Raw genomic sequence first — 22,596 nt, forward strand, 5'->3', positions numbered from 1 at the left:
AAGACACGATGAAGAACACGATCGAACCAGCACAACAACAAGGACGCTCTCCACGCAACAGCCTCCACACCAAAAAAACACGATCGTTTTGTCCCGATCTTCTTCCTCTTCCTTTTCGACCCCGAACAGAACCTTTTTATCCTCCTGTCCTCGTCACTTCCAATCGAGCCATTTATTGGCCCACCGCAGTCGCCTTCTGCCAATCGTGATCATGGGGCGGAGCCATCCGCTGCACTGTCCTGTGACGTCATGGCCAGTCTCCAGAGAATACCAAAAGGGGTTTACGCAGACACACTTACCCTATCCCGTGTCCCTATCTAATTACGTGACAATTATTATCATTTCCCCCCTTGAAGAAATGAACATTTACTAGACAACTTATCACCACTGAATTGCTACTTATTACATCGAGATCCTGGTAAACTCGAACAGCATGGCATACCTAATTAAACATCCTAATTACCCTTTGAATGCATACCCCCCCTCAAACGTAACACTGCCCCCTCCTCTGGTACCGCAGCTCCTGCAAGGTATATCACAGGCGCTACCGTACCAGCCTTAACACTTACTGACTCACACCTAATTAACCTAACAAAATAAAGTAGGAGGGGCAATGGGCAGCGAGTCGCAGCTAACTTACCTATCCTGCTTAATGTACTACCCCCTTATGGCCTTATCCTCGCCTAAACAATCATTCGTTTATTTATTTATTTATTTATTTTATTACATGAGAGCACTGAGCGAAGTTGCACTCCATCTTCTGGATCATCGCTCTTGCCCAGCACTCTTCCAGTGATCTGGGGAGGGGAAACAAAAGGTTCCACAAAAACACAACACTTATACTTTACATTCCTACTCTAAGCCTTAACGACACTATTCACAGGATATTTTCACTTGACCGCCTCCCCCAGTGGATGCTAATAGACCCAGCGTTACCTGGGGAGCCAATTTTCAAATTTGCTTGTCCCAAAATTATGCGGACATCATGCCCTTGCTGCACATGTCAAGTTGTGCGGGATCGAGTGGGACTCATACATCATCACAACACTCACACCATGGTCATCATCACATTTCTAGGTCATGGTCCTCATTTTAATCATGCAGGCTGAATCCCGTCGTGGCCGTGTGGTGGGTTACCACAAGATGATGGGGGCATCTCAGGTGCAACCATGCCCACAGGTAAGCTTTAGTCCAACCCGGACGTTTCTCCGCCCCGCTCCCTTTGATTCCCTCCCCCCTGGTAGCCATCAGCTCTAATCCCGTACAACACTCTGGAAGGGGTCTCACTGGCTCCTCTGGCCTTCCTGGGTCGCCAAGGTCCTACCCACCTTGGTCGCCCAACCAGACCCTCTCCCAGTTGCCTCCAGACACTGTCACCATTAGCCACCAGGTGGTGAATCTCCTTGAAGGGGGTCGCAATTCACGCTCACCGTGAGCTTCAGCAATCCCTGTGGACAAGCACATCATCCCCACCCACAAAACCCATATGACTCTCCCACCCCATCGGCCTTACATGTGACACCTGCATTTCTAACACTTCACCGACCATGACCTTCCCTGTTACCACACCATGCCCAATAAAAAAAAACAATGTGTGCACCATACATTTCACTTCTTCACTTAAAACAACTCACACAGCACTTCTCACCCGATCCACGCACCAGCCATTGGATAGCCACTTGTGCCCGCTTTGTTACCAATTACCCACTGTCCCGATTGTCACTCTAAAACCCAGCAGACACACTTACCCTATCCCGTGTCCCTATCTAATTACGTGACAATTATCATTTCCCCCTTGAAGAAATGAACATTTACTAGACAACTTATCACCACTGAATTGCTACTTATTACATCGAGATCCTGGTAAACTCGAACAGCATGGCATACCTAATTACCCTTTGAATGCATACCCCACCCCCTCAAACGTAACTATATATATATATATATATATATATATATATATATATATATATATATATATATATATATATATATATATACATATACATATATATATACATATATATATATATATATATATATATACATATATATATATATATACATATACATATACATATACATATATCTGTCTCGACTCGCCGTCACACGATCCCTATGAAATTGCTGTGGCACTTAGCGGACACGCCGACAATGTTTGGGAAGTCTTGGCGTTCCAAGTACCACTTGCATTTTGCACAATGCGTATTTTTGTCATTCCCCGTGTATGGTCTGTCGTCTGCTACCAGCTATGTTGTACTGCTATCCCGCGCATGTGCACGGGTATCGCTAGTATACTAGAATATAAGACCCTTCACTTCGCTGACGGAAATACGAATCTTTTCTGTGATGGCTAATCAATAGGGCAAGAATAAAAAGGATTAGTGGGAGTGCAGGGATAACCAGCATCACAAGTTGGTGTTTGCAGTTTCACCAGGTGTGCCCATGCTAGGGTTGGGCATACAACCATACTTTTTTTGAAAGGAGTGTTTTTATGGCCAAATTTCACACTGATCACGAATCCGTTGAACTTTTTGACAAGGATGATGTCTTAGGTTGGTAAAATGCAAAAATTCAAAATGGCTGCCAAATTTACCCACTTTTCAGGTAAAATTTGATAATTATGGCTTACTAGGGCATGTAATATTAGGGTTGGGCACACATCGACCTTTTCTCTGTTGTCCCGTTAAAAGGAGTGTTTTTATGGCCATTTTTCACGCAGATCACGAATCCGTTGAAATTTTTGACTGAGGATGATGTCTTAGTAAGTCATTTCCCATGTACGGTCTATAATATTACATGCCTGAGTAAGCCATAATTATCAAATTTTACCTGAAAAGTGGGTAAATTTGGTGGCCATTTTGATTTTTTGCATTTTACCAACCTAAGACATCATCCTAGGTCAAAAATTTCAACGGATTCGTGATCAGCGTGAAAAATGGCCATAAAAACACTCCTTTAAATGGGACAACAGAGAAAAAGTCGATGTGTGCCCAACCCTACCCATGCACCCATTATAAAAAAATAAAGAAAATTCCATTACAAACCTTCCCAGGAATTCCCTGAATCCACCATAGTTTGATTTATTGAAACCCGTTAATCCATTCTCAAGTTATAACATGACAAACAGACAGACAGACACGGCTCCTTTTATAACATAGATTATCGACGGCTCAGAACGGAGCTGCCACTCGCACATACCGAAGAGACAGCACAGGACTATAAAACGAGACAAACACAGCCACTGAGTTTCAGGGAAGTGGCATCACATCCCAAGATACTCAGGGTACCAGCAACATCACAACAATGGCTCCATTTTACTCATTGGTTATATTGGGTGGTTTGAAATTGCCTTCTTAGCATTGTTTGTCTCTGCTCTATCCGTTTAAATGCTGAGCATCAAGCAAGAGTGCAGCATGCACCATTTTGAAGTCTTTGGTATGACTCAGTCGGGGTTCGAACCACCGACCTCCCAGACAGGGAGTGAACACTCTAACAATTACACCGTCACCGAGTCTGGGATTGACCACAGAGATCTGTCGGTGTGTTTTGTGTAAAAGCAGTTTTATGCATGGAGAGGTGACTGAATTTATCAATTTACAATGGAATCAATGACCATTGTGTACAAATTAGAGGTTACGAAGAGAAGCAGTTGCGTTGCCACTGGTTACGTTCGACAGATGATTTAACACAGGTTTTCTTTGCGGGAGGAATTTAAGTGGCTGCTATGAACAGGTGATCATTCTGTTGAGGTGGTCGCTAAGGCAAGTTTGACTGTATTTTATAACAACAAAGAAAAAAAAAAAACATGGGAGCAACTGAGGCAACGGTATGTTGCCCATACAACACCTGGGTTCAATTAAATACTTTCGATTGAAATTTTTTTTTATAATTTTCCCATAGGTTCAGATTCATTTGAAGCACCTTTTACTGAATTTTTTTCTCTCTAAGGAACGTTTCCATGTTTCAGGGTGGGACAGACAGACAGCATTAACCTATTGTATATATTGTGTATAGATAGTAGTTATTACCAAAGTCATTGTAGCCACTTAATGTGATTTCTGTTGATGTGGTCATTTGTATGTTTACTCAATTCAAGAAGCAAATTAAAAAACAAACAAAAAAAAAATACAGAGTGTCCCTTCGAGGTGAGAGGGATTGGATGCATTTACTTTTGAGCATTAACTGCTTCCAAAGTACCCTCAGAAAAGTAAGGCACCATCAAATTCCATACAGCCATCAGAAAGTAATCTTAACTGAAGACCAAACCCTGTCAGGGCTCTCTGCTTGCCCACTAGAGGGCCATTGACTAAATCATCGATCCTCATTTTCCAATACGCGAACAAAGAAATTGTGATGGAGTGGTGGCCGATGAGTGAGGCCACTGGACTTAGATCCCAGGGGGTTGTGGGTTCAAATCCTGCTGAAGGCAATGATATTAAGGATTTGGATTCCAATCTCTGGAGAGTAAAACTAGGCTGAGGAGAACTTCCGCATCCCCACTGACCCGTGGGTAAAACCTCGCTGCCTCGTTAATGACCTTCAGGGTAGGATAATCTGCTTGCTCCACATGGTCTGGTCTACATATGATGCTGGGAACACTCAATGTGGTTGACTGTTTCCCTTCCCTCACGACAGGAGGTTGATCTGAATGACTACGGACCTGACCCTTCAACCTGTACGTTCCACTTAAACAAACAAACAAAAAAAAACCCAGATGATTTTATTGCCTAAAGTAAATTTTTATGCAGAATACATCATTTCCAAAAAATGTTTGCAAAACGATTTCCATGGTATTGTCAAATACTATCGGTGTCAGCAGTGGCTTGGAGAAGGTGAAATGTTACATTGAGAGAAATTCAAGTTTTGTTGGTTGATGATCCACTAATCCTACTATTAATTTGCAATTGGTCACTGGCTTTGAAACCAATGCAGAATCTTATTATGGACCCGAGGCATCAAAAAAGATAAATACATCGAACAGTTTCAAACGGAGCACCTCACCACCATTAGCGCATTTAAATTGCATCAGATGTGGAAATGAAAGCGAGTTGTTGCTCCCAGCTTGCCAGCTCAATGACAGAAGATGCCATTTGCATTTTTGCCACCTCCATCCCGACCCCGTTTAGAAACCCTCAAGCACGGGCAACTTGCACGCAATAATAATGTAAATAATAATTATTAATAACAATAAATGATAATTATCATTATTGCCCTTTTACTGCATTTTCCTGTGACCAACTAGTTCAGATTTCTCTCTTCGTCATTATGGCAGAACTTGTATTCTATAATTAATAAATGACGCTACTCGAGGTTGAAAATAAAAAAGGTGAAAAGGGCAAAAATGTATAATTTGATCAAATTACCAATTGCTTTGTCCTGGCTGCCAACTTTTCCAACACACTGTCATGTTTGCACACGAGTATCAGGAAACAGCTGATGGAGAAGGTGCAGATGTCACGTGCACGGAGAACAAATATTGGTGAAGTTATTGTCAATATTGAATGTATCGCTGGGTATGTGTGAGTAGGTTTCAATCAAGAAAAGCTATTTTGGGTTGAACAGAAGGTACACAACATTGTTTTACATCCGACTGACGCTAAGGTTTCCTGCCCGTCTTTATTGAGGATATTTATTCTCCATTTTAAATTTACACTTTATGCGATATTCCATCCACTCCGGATTTAGGAATCGTATTTTGACTCACAAACAGAATTTTGATAAAAGTGGGAAACGGCTCACCTTTTATCTCGAAGTTAACTCCATCAGCCGTGTAGATAATGTTAATTGAAAAACTGAATCAGTGAACAAAACAATATTTTATGTTTCAAAAACATGAAAAGGTTATGGTCTAGCATGTTTTGGCCTCCCCAATGGCATAAAGCTCCTGATGCTGCAACCGCAGGTTCTAAATCCCATTAACTGTGTTGATGTGCCGTGATGTCCCCTCGATTCATGTAAAATTATAATGACGTCTCCCCATGTCCTTGTGATTATAATAATGTTACATAACAGCACATTGCAGGTCTGAGAATCTCGGCCCAGCTATAAACTGTCGGCAGAATAATACATTAACGTGTTTGCCGTCCCTTGGATGGACGTTAAACTGGGTGTCCCACCTGCCAGCATTAATTGGTGGACTTTAAAGATCCCACAGTGTCCCGCGCGAAGAGTAGGCGAGTTATCGCTGGCACCATGAACAAATATGAAAGAAGGAGAAGTAGAAGAAGAAGAAGCATAAGAAGAAGTAGTAGAAGTAGAGGTAGAACAAGAAGAAGAATAAGTCTGAGAACAGTTTTCAGGAAGCTTGAGTTAGTGTTTCTGTTTTGTGGCGAGTTGAAAATAAAAATCCTGATTAATCAATATCGACTTTCCAAATAAGCCTCACTATACTCAAACAGTCAAAATACCCAGCAATAGGAATTCCGTTTGATCACCCATGAAAAAGGTGGATATGATTGACACGTCAAGTCCTGTGGTAGCCATTCTCAGTCTTTTGAGAAGACTGCAAATCATTTTTCATGATCAATTAACAAACTTTGTATTTAGTGGTCTCTTTTGCACGTCTACCATCTTCAAATGAGTTGCTCACTGATCAATCATTCTCATTGCGATATGTGCTGCCAACGTCCCCCCCCCAGCCCCATCCCCGGCTCGACTGAGATGCCAGTTTTCAAAATCAGCTTTTCCCATTTCAAAAACCATTCTCGCCACCTTCATCGTGAGCTTCAACACCTATTTCCCCCCCAGAATGCTGAGCTTTATGAACTCATTATTTTTCCCCTTTGGCATCTACACCCCATTTTTCAAACACCAATTTTTCCTGCGACCCAACATTTGACACACTTTGAGTGGGGAGTGGGGACATACAACATCTTGGCAAAAAGACTTGCGGACAAACCTCACCAGGCAGTCGAGCTGCGATACGGGGGTCTTGCTACCGGGCTGTCCAATGTCCCAGATCTTGACGCAGCCCTTCCCACCCGTGTACACATGCCGCGTTGGGTTGCTTATGGTGACAGCACACACCACCTCACCGTGCGGCAGTGTGCTCAGTTGCCGAGCGTGACGAGGAATTCCTGGTCCCATGAGTGCATCCGGAGGGAAAGGTACAGGCTGCATCTGCCCGTCGGCACTCACGTGGAACGAGTATGCCCTGGAGAGACAAAATAATAAACAATCAACACCTTTACATCAACACAGCTGCACCTTGTCTCACAAATAATTAAAATCAGACGGTAAAGGTCGAGTTGCAGCCTTTCCAAACTGAAAATTATCGTTCCGACAGCCAGAAGATATGAAATGTATACGAGTCGAAAAATGCCAAATTATCGTGGAATATGAAAGCAGCCAACTCATTAAGAATTTCATCGTAATAAGTGTGGACGTCGGCAGGGGCACACTGAGCGAGTGTCCACACGCCAGCTTCCTCGGGCCAAACAAACCCCATGTCCCCAAACAGCTTTTTCCTAAGTGCTCACAGACTTGCAATTACGCAAGTGCTGGCATGCTGGGGGAAATGGGAAACGAAATAGCAAAGGGCAGTAATAACAAACCATTTAAAAACCGCCTCAAATAGAGAGTCCAAAACGCGTGCACACGGTTGTCTCATTCTAGTGGCTGCACCGGGTTTTTGACAATGACCTCCCGGTATTAAATGGCTTGTTTGATGATTTTTAATGTCCTGGTTACTTACGGCTTTGCGCTGGGAACCGCGGCCAAGCTAGTTGCGATTCCGGGCGCACGCATGTGGGAATGGGGGTCAAATCCAACCTGTGGGATGAAATAAAGGGACAATGCAATTAACGCATCTGACAGATGACTCGAGTGTCAGAAATGGTGCAACAACTGTGTAAAATTGAGACATTGCATCATCTTTCTTTTTATTTACTCGAACAGTGCGCCGGCAAAACCCCAGAGACGCGCGTTTCAAAGCCTCGCCTTTCGGGTTATGCAGCACACAGACAGTGGCCTAATTTTCACCAGCACGTTAAATAGCAGATTTGAATGGACTCGTCACCTGACAACTTGTTTGTCACTCTCAATGGGAAAGGACTGAAGAAAAACTCCACAAACGCTTACCAGTGTGAAAAAAAAGTTATTTTGAAACTTTCACTTTGTTCCGTAAATCTACAATAGCATCTATCCTTTATGGCTATTAGATTTGGTGTGAAAGGGTCGACGTACTTGGCAACCACAGCATTATTTGAGATGTAGTCTTCTCCAGTTCTATCAATTCGTGTCCAACTTCTGGTGACATTTATGATCAGATTTCTCCAAACATCTCGATCCTCCACTGTTTCCTGAAGCTCTGGCAGAGAGAGACGGCTTGGTTGCAGCCTTCACCCCCCTCCATCTAACACATACAAGGTCTACCTCTTCTTCCCTCAATCATAAGCAACATGGTGGAATTATCCAGACTTTTGTTTTCTGCATGCATGATGTGTCCAAAGTATGACGGTTTCCATTTTAGCATCAGTGTTTCAAATGTATATGGAGGTCTAATGTCTTCAAACGCTGATTTTTGTTTTCCTCATGCAATCCATGGAATTTTTAAACATTCGTCTCCAACAATACACATCAAAACTGTCAATGTTCTTACTTTCTTTCTTCTTCACTGTCCATGACTCACATCCATCCATAGGTTACAACTAGAAATACCAGAGTATTCACCAGCCTTCTCTTTGTATGTATTGTCACACCTTTGTCTTTCCAGATCTTTGTCAAACATGCCATATTTCAGATAAGAGCAGAAAAAGAAAATCACGAGAATGAACAAAGAGGCAATCTACATATTCGGTACATCAAAATAGTAACATTCTCAGCCACTCTTTCCACCTTATACGTTTCTCTTTTCCCATAACACCTCAACTATCTCTTTTATTTCCTCTCAGCTCTCCTTTTCCTGTTCTCAAGCAATCCCCAACCCTATCCCTTTCATTCGACTTATGTAGATGGCCCACAATTCAGTGAAAACGCGAGCTGAAAAAATGCTTCCCTTGAAAACAAAAATATTCAAAATGTCATGAGGAAGGAAGGGTTGGGGGGGGGTGGTGAGACCGAGAATGTGAAAAGGAACCCAAATGATATTTATAGCATGTAAATATATATATATATATATATATATATATATATATATATATATATATATATATATATATATATATATTTGGAATTAAATGTTTTTTCTTTTCATTGCGTACCATAGGTGAGCGCCCATAAGCAACAGCCGCAGCTGCCATAGCACTCATCTGTGGTGCCATTCCATGCAGGCTAGCATAGGCCCCAGGACTGGCCAACTCCCCATTGAGGCCAGGATGGGGCAGCATTCCAAATGGGCTTCCAAACGGGCCAGCCACAGAGGCAAGTGGGGCCCGTAGGCTAGCACCTGTGCAGAAGGGTCATTAGGGTTTGCCTCAATCAAAATAAATAATAAAAATCACACACCAGACACGTTTCATCAATATGCAAAATTTCAAATTTCAAGCCCACCGAGAAAGTACTGAACATTTATACAAGTGAGCGAGTGAGAGAGAGTGTGTGTGTGTGTACATTCATATATATATATATATATATATATATATATATATATATATATATATATATATATATATATATATATATATATATATATATATATATATATATATATATATATATATATATATATATATATATATATATATATATATATATATATATATAGTTATGTTTGAGGGGGGTATGCATTCAAAGGGTAATTAGGATGTTTAATTCGGTATGCCATGCTGTTCGAGTGTATCAGGATCTCGATGTAATAAGTAGCAATTCAGTGGTGATAAGTTGTCTAGTAAATGTTCATTTCTTCAAGGGGGAAATGATAATTGTCACGTAATTAGACAGGGAGACGGGATAGGGTAAGTGTGTCTGCGTAAACCCCTTTTAGTAGTCCCTGGAGGCTGGCCGTGACGTCACAGGACAGGGCTGCGGATAGCTCCGCCCCGTGATCACGATTGGCGAAAGGCGACGGCGGTGGGCCAATAAAACGGCTCGATTGGAAGTGACGAGGACGAGAGGATAAAAAGGTTCTGTTCGGGGTCGAAAAGAAAGAGGAAGAAGATCGGGACAAAAAGATCGTGTTTTTTTGTTGTGGAGGCTGTTGCGCGGGAAGCGTACTTGTTGTGTGCTGATTCGATCGTGTTCTTCATCGTGTCTTGGAGCCTTGCTGAGCCTCGTGCCTCACCTTGGTTGGCTCTGCTGACTCGGAGTACGGGGTCGAACGGCAGGCGGACCTGCCTCCCTCTCCTGCTCGCAATTTGGTGCCAGAACTGGTTCCCTGGCGACTGTGAGCGGACTTGGGCCAGGACCAGGAGGTCGACAGCACCACGGTTTCTCCTGCCCCCCCCCCCTGACGAGAGCAAGGCCAGCTCGTCCGACGCTGATCCAGGGACAGTTGCGTCCACACCACGGTCCAGCCTGACCACCAGAAATAGCTACGTTTTGTGTGTGTGTGTACTTGGCGCCTTAGAGGGTTTGAGATCTGTATATTCATTGGAATTGTCTGTGTTTTCCCCAGGCCCGATCCCACACCATCCCGTCGAATCGCCCCGGATCCCTTTTCTTGCCGAGTTGTTATTTCTGGTTAATAGTAAAAACAAATAAACATCATCAACTCAGTGAAAAGTGACTCGTGCCACCTTCCTCCTCCCGTTTGCGGTAGAGCGATTAGAACCGCCATGTTTGAGTTATAAATAAATAAACCGCCTCCATCGTTTCGGCTCATTCTACGTTGGCGGGACTGTTCAAGTCCCGTGGACGTCACATTGGTGTCAGGGTGTTGGATGTTCGAACCCCTCTAAGTTATATTTGGTATCGGGAGAATATACCAAGATTAAAATCTCGCCACGAATTGGAATATAAAACAACTACAGAAAAGCGCGCGAGCGCGGGAAAATTTTGGCGGGATTTTTCAAATTTAAATTAATTGGCGGCAAACGGGACTTCTGCACCATGGCGGATGTCTAGATGTTTGAGGAGGAAGGCCACGTGTCTGGCAGCGAGTCGGGGGAAGAAGGGAGAGACGGGGGTAGGGTTGGAACCTCCCCTATTCCGAGCGTGGACCGTGCTTCATCGCCCGTAACGGAGCCGGCAGCGCCGGAAATCGGCACGATGACGATCTGGACAATGTTGGAACGTTTAATGAGTGCAATTACAGCACAGGGGGCAAAAATGACGGCACAGGGGGCACAAATGGCAGAAATGACGGCACAAATGGAAAATCAATTCGTGACACAGAGGGCAGAAATGACGGCACAAATGGAAAATCAATTCGTGACACAGAGGGCAGAAATGACGGCACAGGGGGCAGAGATGGCGGATCGATTGGGGGTAATGGGGGAACAGTTGGGTGCACGGATTGATTTAATGAGTGATGAATTGGGGGAAAAGATGGAGAAAATGAAAACTGAGATGCAGGAGTGTGTGGATGTTAAATTGGGAGAAATACAAAGTAAATTCGAGGATAGATTGGAGGAAACAAAGGTAGAAATTACATTGGAGGGGGAAAATATACGAAAAAAATTGGTAGATAAAATTGATGCAACGAACATTCGGGTTGATAAAGTGGATTAAAGCCTGGAACGTCATCGTGCCTGTGTGGATGCTCGTATGCAGCTGCAGGTTGAAGAGTGGGGAGAGCTGAGGAAACGAGGGATGAATTTGGCGGAGGAGGTAAAAGGATTGGAGGCTCGTTTGGACGAACAAGATAAAATTATGAGCCAAGATGAAGTCTTGGATAAAGGCCTGGTAGAGCCGTCTTTTGTAAGTAGAGTGTCCGGGTTGGTTGAGGAGCAGCTACAAACTCGCGACGGAGCCTTGGAGGAGGTTGTGTGGGCCCAGAAGATCCTGCGGGAAGAGGTGAATCGGTCCATTCAACGTTTGGAACAGGAGGCAAAATTGACCCATGAGACCCTCACCACAAAACATCTTTGGCCACAGTGGGCTCCGAAATTGGATACGCAGCCACAAGGGTGTTTGATCCCTGGGCTGGATTCGGACAGGGGAGAAACTGAGAAGCGGGCCACCGTAAAAGTAATCCCCGTGGTAAATTTTGATGGGTCAGGGAGCCTTGAAGCTTTTCTGACGCAATTTGAGTGTATTTCCCGACTAAATGGGTGGAATGAGCGGGAACGTACAGGGAATTTGGTGGCAACGTTGCGGGGACCAGCCGCGGATGTGTTAAACGTGATCGCGGAGGGATGTTGACCAGCTCCCACATTTTCGAGGCGTTGAGCCGTCGGTTTGGGTTCGCGGCAAACTGTGATTTGGTGCGTGCCCAGCTCCAGCTCCAGCACCGCAGATTAAAGCCGGGTGAGACAGTGCAGGAGCTGGCACAGGACATTTACCAATCAGTCAGGATCGCGTATCGGGACCTTACAGTGGAGGCGTGGGACAGACTGGCACTAGAGAAATTTTTAGCTGCTCTTCCTGACCCTGAGGTCCGAGCGCTAGTGGAGTTACAGGATCCACCCACCGTTCACCGAGCGGCCGAGTGCGCGGCCAGGCTGGCCTCGTGGAGTCGGCCGGGTCGGGTTCCAGAGAGGCCATCGGTGACGATCCGACAGGCGGAGATCCAGGATCAGGGAGGGGGGCTGGGAGAAATTGGCATTACCCAAATGTTTCAGGAAATTTGCCAGAAACTGTCAAGTTTGATAAAGGGTAATCCGGTAGTTAGTGCGCCAAAGCGGCGGGGTCCAGCCCAGCCAATAGAGCAATTCGATTATAGCCGAGGGGGTCCGGAACCGGAAGAGACATTTCACCGATACTCACGGGGGCCTTTTATGGGGAGTTGTTTCCGGTGCGGGCGAAGAGGAAACATGCAACGATATTGCCGGTACCCGGCGATGGAGAGACCCTCCGATAGACTTTCAAGCCCGGAGAGGATGAATCCTCCTGCTGAACCGCCAGGTCTATCCGAGATGCCCTTTCATAGGTCGGGTCCGGAGATCACTGTCGGGGGTCCGGGAGACTAGATCGGGCTGAGCATATAGGGCCATGCACGGCTGGTGAGATTGTGGCGAAGTGCCTCCTTTAGTGGAAAAAAAATGAATTGTGGGAAAATTGGCATGGGTTTGTAAGTTCTGCTGGGTTTTAGAGTGACAATCGGGACAGTGGGTAATTGGTAACAAATCGGGCACAAGTGGCTGTCCAATCGATGGTGCGTGGATCGGGTGAGAAGTGCTGTGTGAGTTGTTTTAAGTTAAGAAGTGAAATGTATGGTGCACACATTGATTTTTTATTGGACATGGTGTGGTAACAGGGAAGGTCATGGTCGGCGAAGTGTTAGGAATACAGGTGTCACATGTAAGGCCGATGGGGTGGGGGGAGTCATGTGGGTTTTGTGGGTGGGGATGATGTGCTTGTCCACAGGGATTGCTGAAGCTCACGGTGAGCGTGAATTACGACCCCCTTCAAGGAGATTCACCACCTGGTGGCTAATGGTGACAGTGTCTGGAGGCAACTGGGAGAGGGTCTGGTTGGGCGACCAAGGCGGGTAGGAGCTTGGCGACCCAGGAAGGCCATAGGAGCCAGTGAGACCCCTTCCAGAGTGTTGTACGGGATTAGAGCTGATGGCTACCAGGGGGGAGGGAATCAAAGGGAGCGGGGCGGAGAAACGTCCGGGTTGGACTAAAGCTTACCTGTGGGCATGGTTGCACCTGAGATGCCTCCATCATCTTGTGGTAACCCACCCCACGGCCACGACGGGATTCAGCCTGCATGATTAAAATGAGGACCATGACCTAGAAATGTGATGATGACCATGGTGTGAGTGTTGTGAAGATGTATGAGTCCCACTCGATCCCGCACAACTTGACATGTGCAGCAAGGGCATGATGTCCGCATAATTTTGGGGCAAGCAAATTTGAAAATTGGCTCCCCAGGTAACGCTGGGTCTATTAGCATCCACTGGGGGAGGCGGTCAAGTGTAAATATCCTGTGAATAGTGTCGTTAAGGCTTAGAGTAGGAATGTAAAGTATAAGTGTTGTGTTTTTGTGGAACCTTTTGTTTCCCCTCCCCAGATCACTGGAAGAGTGTTGGGCAAGAGCGATGATCCAGAAGATGGAGTGCAACTTCGCTCAGTGCTCTCATGTGATAAAATAAAATAAAAAAAAAACGAATGATTGTTTCGGTGAGGATAAGGCCATAAGGGGGTAGTACATTAAGCAGGATAGGTAAGTTAGCTGCGACTCACTGCCCATTGCCCCTCCTACTTTATTTCGTTAGGTTAATTAGGTGTGAGTCAGTAAGTGTTAAAGCTGGTACGGTAGCGCCTGTGATATACCTTGCATGAGCTGCGGTACCAGAGGAGGGGGCAGTGTTACGTTTGAGGGGGGGGTATGCATTCAAAGGGTAATTAGGATGTTTAATTAGGTATGCCATGCTGTTCGAGTGTATCAGGATCTCGATGTAATAAGTAGCAATTCAGTGGTGATAAGTTGTCTAGTAAATGTTCATTTCTTCAAGGGGGAAATGATAATTGTCACGTAATTAGATAGGGACACGGGATAGGGTAAGTGTGTCTGCGTAAACCCCTTTTAGTAGTCCCTGGAGGCTGGCCGTGACGTCACAGGACAGGGCTGCGGATGGCTCCGCCCCGTGATCACGACTGGCGGAAAGCGACAGCGGTGGGCCAATAAAACAGCTCGATTGGAAGTGACGAGGACGGGAGGATAAAAAGGTTCTGTTCGGGGTCGAAAAGAAAGAGGAAGAAGATCGGGACAAAAAGATCGTGTTTCTTTTGGTGTGGAGGCTGTTGCGCGGGAAGCGTACTTGTTGTTGTGCTGATTCGATCGTGTTCTTCATCGTGTCTTGGAGCCTTGCTGAGCCTCGTGCCTCACCTTGGTTGGCTCTGGGGTTCTGCTGACTCGGAGTACGGGGTCGAACGGCGGGTGGACCTGCCTCCCTCTCCTGCTCACAATTTGGTGCCAGAACTGGTTCCCTGGCGGCTGTGAGCGGACTTGGGCCAGGACCAGGAGGTCGACAGCACCACGGTTTCTCCTGCCCCCCCCCTGACGAGAGCAAGGCCAGCTCGTCCGACGCTGATCCAGGGACAGTTGCGTCCAGACCACGGTCCAGCCTGACCACCAGAAATAGCTACGTTTTGTGTGTGTGTGTACTTGGCGCCTTAGAGGGTTTGAGATCTGTATATTCATTGGAATTGTCTGTGTTTTTCCCCACGCCCGATCCCACACCATCCCGTCGAATCGCCCCGGATCCCTCTTCTTGCCGAGTCTTGTTATTTCTGGTTAATAATAAAAACAAATAAACATCATCAACTCAGTGAAAAGTGACTCGTGCCACCTTCCTCCTCCCGTTTGCGGTAGAGCGATTAGAACCGCCATGTTTGAGTTATAAATAAATAAACCACCTCCATCGTTTTGGCTCATTCTACGTCGGCGGGACTGTTTAAGTCCCGTGGACGTCACAATATATATATATATATATATATATATATATATATATATATATATATATATATATATATATATATATATATACACATATATACATATATACATACATATATACATACATATATACATACATATATACATACATACATATATACATATATACATATATACATATATACACACATATACACATATATACACACATATATATATATATATATATATATATATATATATATATATATATATATATATATATTGAAACGCAAAAGAAACTTACCACCTTTTAAACCTATAAATATCAACAATAACACTGCGTGTAGTCAATGTGTGAACTTATTTGTGGACAATAGTGTCCTCACTGTCAGCCAAAACGGTCACGGATGGTCACTTGAACCTTCAATGGACACTTCATAGCACAGCTGTTGAACAGCTGTTTTGACTGTCAGTGATTAGCCAAGTGGTGCGGGATGATTTTAATGAGCTGCACGTGATGTCTTGATATTGGCTTTAAAAAGGCCATTGCAAAATGGGCATTTCAATCAACATGCCACGATTGTCAAGGGATTAACAGCAGTGTGCCTTGGGCATACTGCAAGGCGGATTGAGCTACCGTGAGGTGGCACGTCGCCTTGGCTGTTCACACCAGACGATATCGCCCCTGGTGGACAGAGACACCCTCCACAACTCTGCAGATGACAGACCTCGATCAGGGAGGCCAAGAGTCACCACTGCAAGGCAGGACAGGCAGATGGTCCTAAGTCAGATGGCTTCAGACATTGAAGACTGAGTGGGACAGAATTTAGCAGCAATCCATCCAAAGACTGGTAGGCAGTATGCGCCGACGATGCACTGCCTGTATCCAAAACAATGGTGGCCACACACGCTATTGAAAGGGGACTGACATTGCACCCTGTGCTGTTTTGTACTGTAGAACAAACTTATGAGATGGTGTATCTTGGTCAAAAACTTGACATGTCATCAATAAAATGCCAATGTTTCAATTAGCAATTGTTGGTTTGTTTTATTGTGAACTGTTACAATTTTATTACATTTCAAAAAAGTGGTAAGTTTTTTGCGTTTCAGTATATATCGAAACATGTGGAGTGTGACGAGTACTCCCCCGATCTCCAATGGACAAAGTCCTACACCAAAGCATCACCTCCAACCCAGAGGCCTCAGCCTGGTGACTCTGTCAAACAGACAAAGATTGCATGGTCAACATCAGTTAAACATCAAACAGAGCCACCTATCTGAATTTCGGGCTTATTTGGCCTCATCAGGACGGCATACCGATTATATTTATTATATTTATTGGTATACAGTCCTGATGAGGGCAAACAAGCCCGAAATCCAGATAGTTGGCTCCGCTTGATGACCATGTAATCTTTGTTGACAGATTTGCCAGGCTGAGGCCTCTGGGTTGGAAGTGACGCTTTGGTGTAGTACTGTGTACAATGGGGATCGGAGAAGTGCTCATCACATTCCACATGTTTCGATTTACCTGATGTTCACATCACGTGCCTTCTGGTTGAAAGGTTCGCATTAACAGGAACAATCATCTGGGTGGCAGACGGATGGTTGTTCTTTGCGGATTATGTGGTTTTACCATGTGAGACGTAATCCGCGGCGATGCTCACCATAACAGTCAGGAGGTACATCTGATACATACATACATACACACACACACCGTACATATAGACCATGTGGAGGTACTCGCTATTACGTTCGGAAAATGATTTTCGTTGTGCAGATCACCAATCTGAATCAAATTTGGCATACTTAAAGAATTTTAGACGCCGAGTCCAAATCCACTTGTTTCCACGTCGAGGATCTGACACAATTGGTCATTTTTGGCAATTAAAGATAACCCGAACATTAAAGCACGATTTTAACGGAAATTAAGAATCGAGGTTAGACTGATATGTATGTCAAAGAAAACTCTTGTGAGGTCTTAAAATGATACAATATGTTTATACAGAGCCCTATTCACTGTTATTAAAGATGTTTCTCATTAAAGGTCGTAAACTGAAGCAGTTACATATTTCTACCGGCCGAAAACCTCTGGACTGACCAGACAGGCCTTCGAGTTGACCAAGGCAACTTTTTGCTTAAAAGGCAGCCACACTGGCTATTAAAGATAGTTACATTGACTATTAAAGGCAGTTACAGCGACTATTAAAGACAGTTACATTTGCTATTACAGATTAAATCAAAAGACAAAGAGACCGCAACTCAGGCTGATGAAAAGTAGAACCGCCACAAGAGGATTACTGTAATAGAACTCCAGTATTTCTTGCTCTGAAGTGGTTGCTGAACTAGGCTCTTGACTGCTGCTATTACAAAACTCAAGTCCACTATTACATGCTAACCAACCTGAATACTACTGTGTAGTAGATCACCACAGTAAAAGCAGTGCGACACCCGCATTCACAGTTCGTCGTCGGAATCATCATCAGTTCTGCTTTCATCATCCATAAGTTCCATTTCTGCACGGGTCTGTTCATCGTTGGCGCAGTTTTGACACCCACAGCACTCTGTGCAGGACAGTCCTTTTGACCGGCAAGAACACTGGTTGGTCTCGCATTTCGTCTTCTTGCAATTGCATCTCGTCGCCTCTAACAGTTCCTTCGGCGCTGGTGGTTTGTTCAGCCAGTGAACAGTCAGTGCTCTGTTGCGTTCCATCCATCCGTGAAATGTAGAAGAAGGGGCTTCTATAAACCTCTCAGTCATGGGGTGGTGGATCGCAGACTGATAGTTCACTCTTTTGAAATGCAGCATCAGAGCATCGCTTGGTGGCGGCAACTTCTGTTCTCCCAGCGACTGGCTGCAGAATAGCTTGGGGCGAGCCTCATCCACACTCTTCATGGTCGGCTGATTGTACATGGCGCAGTCGAATTGTTCCAGGTCGTGAATGATATTCTGATCTAGCGTGAATTCTCGACCAATGCTCCCAAAACAAGTGATGAGATGGGGACCCTTCATCATCAAGTCAAATGGCCTTGTTTTGCCCTTACCGTGGAATGCACTGGTGGTATCACTTCCCGTGAAATTGTGCAAACCTATCAACGCATCGCAGACAGAACTTTCCAGGGCATTACTCAGCTTCCTAATGTCAATGACGATAATGTCCTTGGGACTTCCTGTGACCAGATAGAAATTTCGCGCCAAATCAACTTCGAGTGAGCCAATGCCAACAAAAACACATTGGTGTCGAAACTCTCCATGCGCACCGACTCTTCATTCTGTCCCACGTGAGCGGCATGTAGCAGGAGCTTCGTGTCAGCTTCCTCATGGTCACATTCAAGTTCAGGTACTGACGATAGTCATGACACCATTCGACGCCTTGATTTTCTCACATTTGCCGGCATGACTGACGTACAACAGCATGTCGCCCAGTTTTGATGGAGAGATGTTTCTCGTCCACTATTCGACGATTAACTCTATCAACGCCTCCTTGTTGGCTCCGCTCAGGAGATAATTGGCCCACTGTTTTGGAAGGGCTTGATCGCGTCCGTAGATGGTTCGCACCTGAAGATCGCCCGCCCTGCCCGCTCGTCTGGCGAGCTCCAGGCACTTGATGCTGATACTTGGCTAAGTATCAAACACCACGTCCAGTCTCGAAGATTGGTTATGTTGTGCTTTGGCCACTACGATGTTCAGCACCATCTCTTCCAGTTTGCCGAAAGTGTTAGGCAGTGAACCAGCCTTTATCGCCTGAATAACGGCCATTCCATCCACAATCGTTGCACCTTGGATAGGCCGAACGTCCACACGGCAATCGGGCCACAGTTTCAGTACATGGTTGCAGTTTGGCTTTGTCTGTCTTAGCAATCGAACCATCACCGGATGCCAGCGGGAAAGATATGTTCGCCAGTGGGTACGCGAGCAGATCGTGGAGTGTTACATTGCTTTTCTCTCCAATCAACAGCAGTCGTGTGAAAAGACGATGTTCATTCGCAATTTCAACCTTCGGCGTCTGCTGGTGGGGAGTCGCCGACTTGCCGCACGCCTTCGAGAAAGTTGCCAATTTGGCCTTCGAAATCGGACTGAAGAATGGGACCTCACCCGAAAGAAGTCGATCACGCACAAATTGCACGACAGCATTCTCTCCCTTGACATACGCGTTCATCAAGTCCGCGGAAGTGGCTGGCGGTGCGAAGACACCTGAACCAATATTGACGAGTTCAAGGTGAGCACCAGAGAAAGGGTTAATCATTTGAAGTACTGTGTCCATCACTTGTACCACCGCTGCTTCGTTCTTCTTCGAGCTCGACACATCCAAATCCTTTCTCGTTTGGGGCTCGTCGTGGATACCCGCCATGGACTCACATTTCCTTGTGATTTCTGCACGTGCTGGTTGGGACAGGATCCACTTCTTCACAGCTGTGCTTTTCTGAGTGTAACCAATGATGCCTCCACTGGTCTTGCTGTCCCTATTTAAAGTCTGCTCTATGATCTGATCACACGTAACACTACTAAATCCATAACGAATATGCCGTTGGGCAGTCCATGAACGCTTGATAGGTGTCTGGGTGGGAGTGCCCAAGCCCAGCCATTTCCAGCCAGTAAACGAGTAAGTACCTTGCATAGTTTAGGTGATGGTATGCAAAGTACCAGGGCATTGACGCTCTCGTGATCGCAAGGTGTTTCGGCCAGTTCGAAGTACGAGTTGCCCATATATGGGACATTTTCACAAAAGCGCGTCAGGTAACGGTAAAGAACAAACTCAAAAATCACCTTTCTTTGATATTCTCAAAATAGTGCTTGAACCCCTTATAAGGCCAAGAAAAATGTTCAAATGATGTCAGCAATGCAGGATCACCATAAGGCCTCTGCACAGACTGGGCAATATAGGCTTGATAAAAATTATCGGACAGTCTTTACCGTTACCTGACCCACTTTTGTGAAAATGTCCCACAAGCTCTCGTGCTAGCTCCACCATTTCCAAGTAGGAGCACCAGAATGCAAATGTTTTGCTCACTGTCTGAATGTCCATTGCTGCTGTCTGAATGTCCATTGCTGCTGTCTGAAGTCGCTGTAGCGTGTGAACATTTCCGAGACCTCTTCCGATGACAGTAACTGTTCGAACAACGGAGATGGAAACGTTTCCTGGAGACGCTCTATACACCTCTCGAATCGCACACGCGTCTCCTCTGCGAGGGAGTCCATGAAGGCCTGGAAGCATAGTGTTCCTAGCGCTTCGTAGACGAGCTTGTGACAGCGCAGACTCCTGTTATAGTGGTGGCCATTTATTACTGAATTTGCAGAACGCTGAGCGGCTATACCAGACTCTATTATGAGGTCTAGCAGACCTGCGTCTGAATATTTTGCCGATCACGCCGAGGAAGCTCATGAGTTGGTGGAATTCGCCAAGACGAATTACCAACCTTTCTGTCAACTCCGGGTGCAACCAACGAATCTCCTGCGCCTTACTGTAGAGCGCAAGGTCGAAGACTAGAACTACTTCTTCACGTTCCAGTTCATCAGCCATATCGATGCTTTGGCGTATGACCGTGTAAACGGTGTCCAGTTCCGTGGGTGATGCCTCGATCACGGGAAGGTAGATGATAGCGGACTTGGTCAACTCTTCATCCCGACGAAGGAGGGTGTTGTACCCAGTCCATGTCGGCAACCGCCCGTCCGTTTTCTGGACCGTTTTCATTGTGTAATAGAGCACATCCAGCGATAGCCCATCCTCTTGTGATGGACTGATGTCAATGTCACAACTGTAAAAGGCTGTGGTCCCTTGCCTTTTCCTGCCACCATACTTGAGAATGGGTGGCGTGTTACCAACTAATGACCGCTGACGATGGCTAATTGGAGTGAATGGACGAGCGTGCGTCTTGTATCATCAATCCTTTGCTGTGGTGAGTGGTCCCATGACCGGCGAGGGTCTCCACACTGAAATCGATGTTATCGTACACAAATATTGTCGGTACATTTCTGAGCCAGTTTGAGGGCAGTTTTCCCTCCTGATCAATCTGCAACAGCGCCAAAGCAGTTTCCAATGCCTGTGTAGTACTGACCGAGACACAATGCTCAAGCTTGTTGAGCAGTCCTAACAGTCGAGTAGAACCAGTCCAATGTTTCACAGTCAGGCCCAATGCATAGGACTTCGGAGTAAACGTCTGACCCCTTGACGCTATAGAAACAACGTCTTGAAGAACAGAGAGCATTTTCAGATGAATATGCCATGGGAGTTCCACAAATTTATCCAGGGTTGGCTCGCCTGACAGGCCCGCTATCCATGCCACAAGGTTGTACAATGCAACAGGGACGGACGGCTCTTTCAGCATTTGAAATGTCGAAGTCAGGAGCAAGTAGTGGCCATGTAATGTCCACACTTTGGTGTTTGTTCAGGTCATCCCTCACTATGAGTGTTCCCGAGTATAGAACATGTAAATTGAGGCCTGAGTCACCCTGCTGTGGACCCTGGCTGGCTTCATCCTCTGTAGTTAACCTCCGCCATCTTCAAAGATGGATGGAGGTTACTGTTTTCACCCATTTCTGTTTGTTTGTTTGTTTGTGAACAGTATTACGGAAAAACTCCTCGACGGATTTCGACGAAACTTGGTGGGGGGGGGTGAGGTATGGTCCAAGGATCATGCCATTAAATTTTGGACTTGGTTCCCCCCCCCAAAAAAAAATTGGTGGAGAATTTTTTTTTTTTTGCATTTCTACATCTTTTAAGTGATTTCCAACCCCCCCCCCCCAATTTTTTTATCCCCCCCCAAAAAAGGATTTTTTTTTTGCATTTCTACATGTTTTAAGTGATTTCCAACCCCCCCCAAAAAAAAGGGAAATTTTTTTTGGCATTTCTACATGTTTTAAGTGATTTCCAATCCCCCCCCACAAAAAAAAATTGTTAGAGAAATTTTTTTTTGCATTCTACATGTTTTAAGTGATTTCCAACCCCCCCCCCAAAAAAAAATTGTTAGAGAAAAAAAAAATTTTTCAACTTTTTTTTTCAACAAAATTTCGATTTTTAACCTCCGCCATCTTCGAAGATGGATGGAGGTTACTGTTTTCACCCCTTTCTGTTTGTTTGTTTGTGAACAGTATTACGGAAAAACTCTGATGGATTTCGACGAAACTTTGTGGGGGGGGTTAGGTATGGTCCAAGGATCATGCCATTAAATT

The 22,596-nt window shown here is 45.2% G+C and overlaps 1 protein-coding gene across 9 annotated transcripts in view; it reads right to left on the bottom strand.

Moving 5' to 3' along the window:
- Window positions 1–22,596, bottom strand: part of LOC147017026 (transducin-like enhancer protein 4) — a 60,323-nt gene that overhangs the window by 15,259 nt on the left and 22,468 nt on the right. For all 9 annotated transcript variants that reach the window (XM_085846367.1, XM_085846365.1, XM_085846368.1 and 6 more), the window contains 3 exons: window positions 9,204–9,388; window positions 7,697–7,773; window positions 6,907–7,156 (listed from right to left, as the gene is read on the bottom strand). In XM_085846367.1, the coding sequence (XP_085702493.1) occupies window positions 6,907–7,156; window positions 7,697–7,773; window positions 9,204–9,388 (512 nt within the window). The remainder of the gene's footprint in view (window positions 1–6,906; window positions 7,157–7,696; window positions 7,774–9,203; window positions 9,389–22,596) is intronic.

Source organism: Eptatretus burgeri, chromosome 11, assembly GCF_056783735.1.
Source record: "Eptatretus burgeri isolate ZD-2024b chromosome 11, Ebu_testis_v1, whole genome shotgun sequence".
NCBI lineage: Eukaryota > Metazoa > Chordata > Myxini > Myxiniformes > Myxinidae > Eptatretus > Eptatretus burgeri.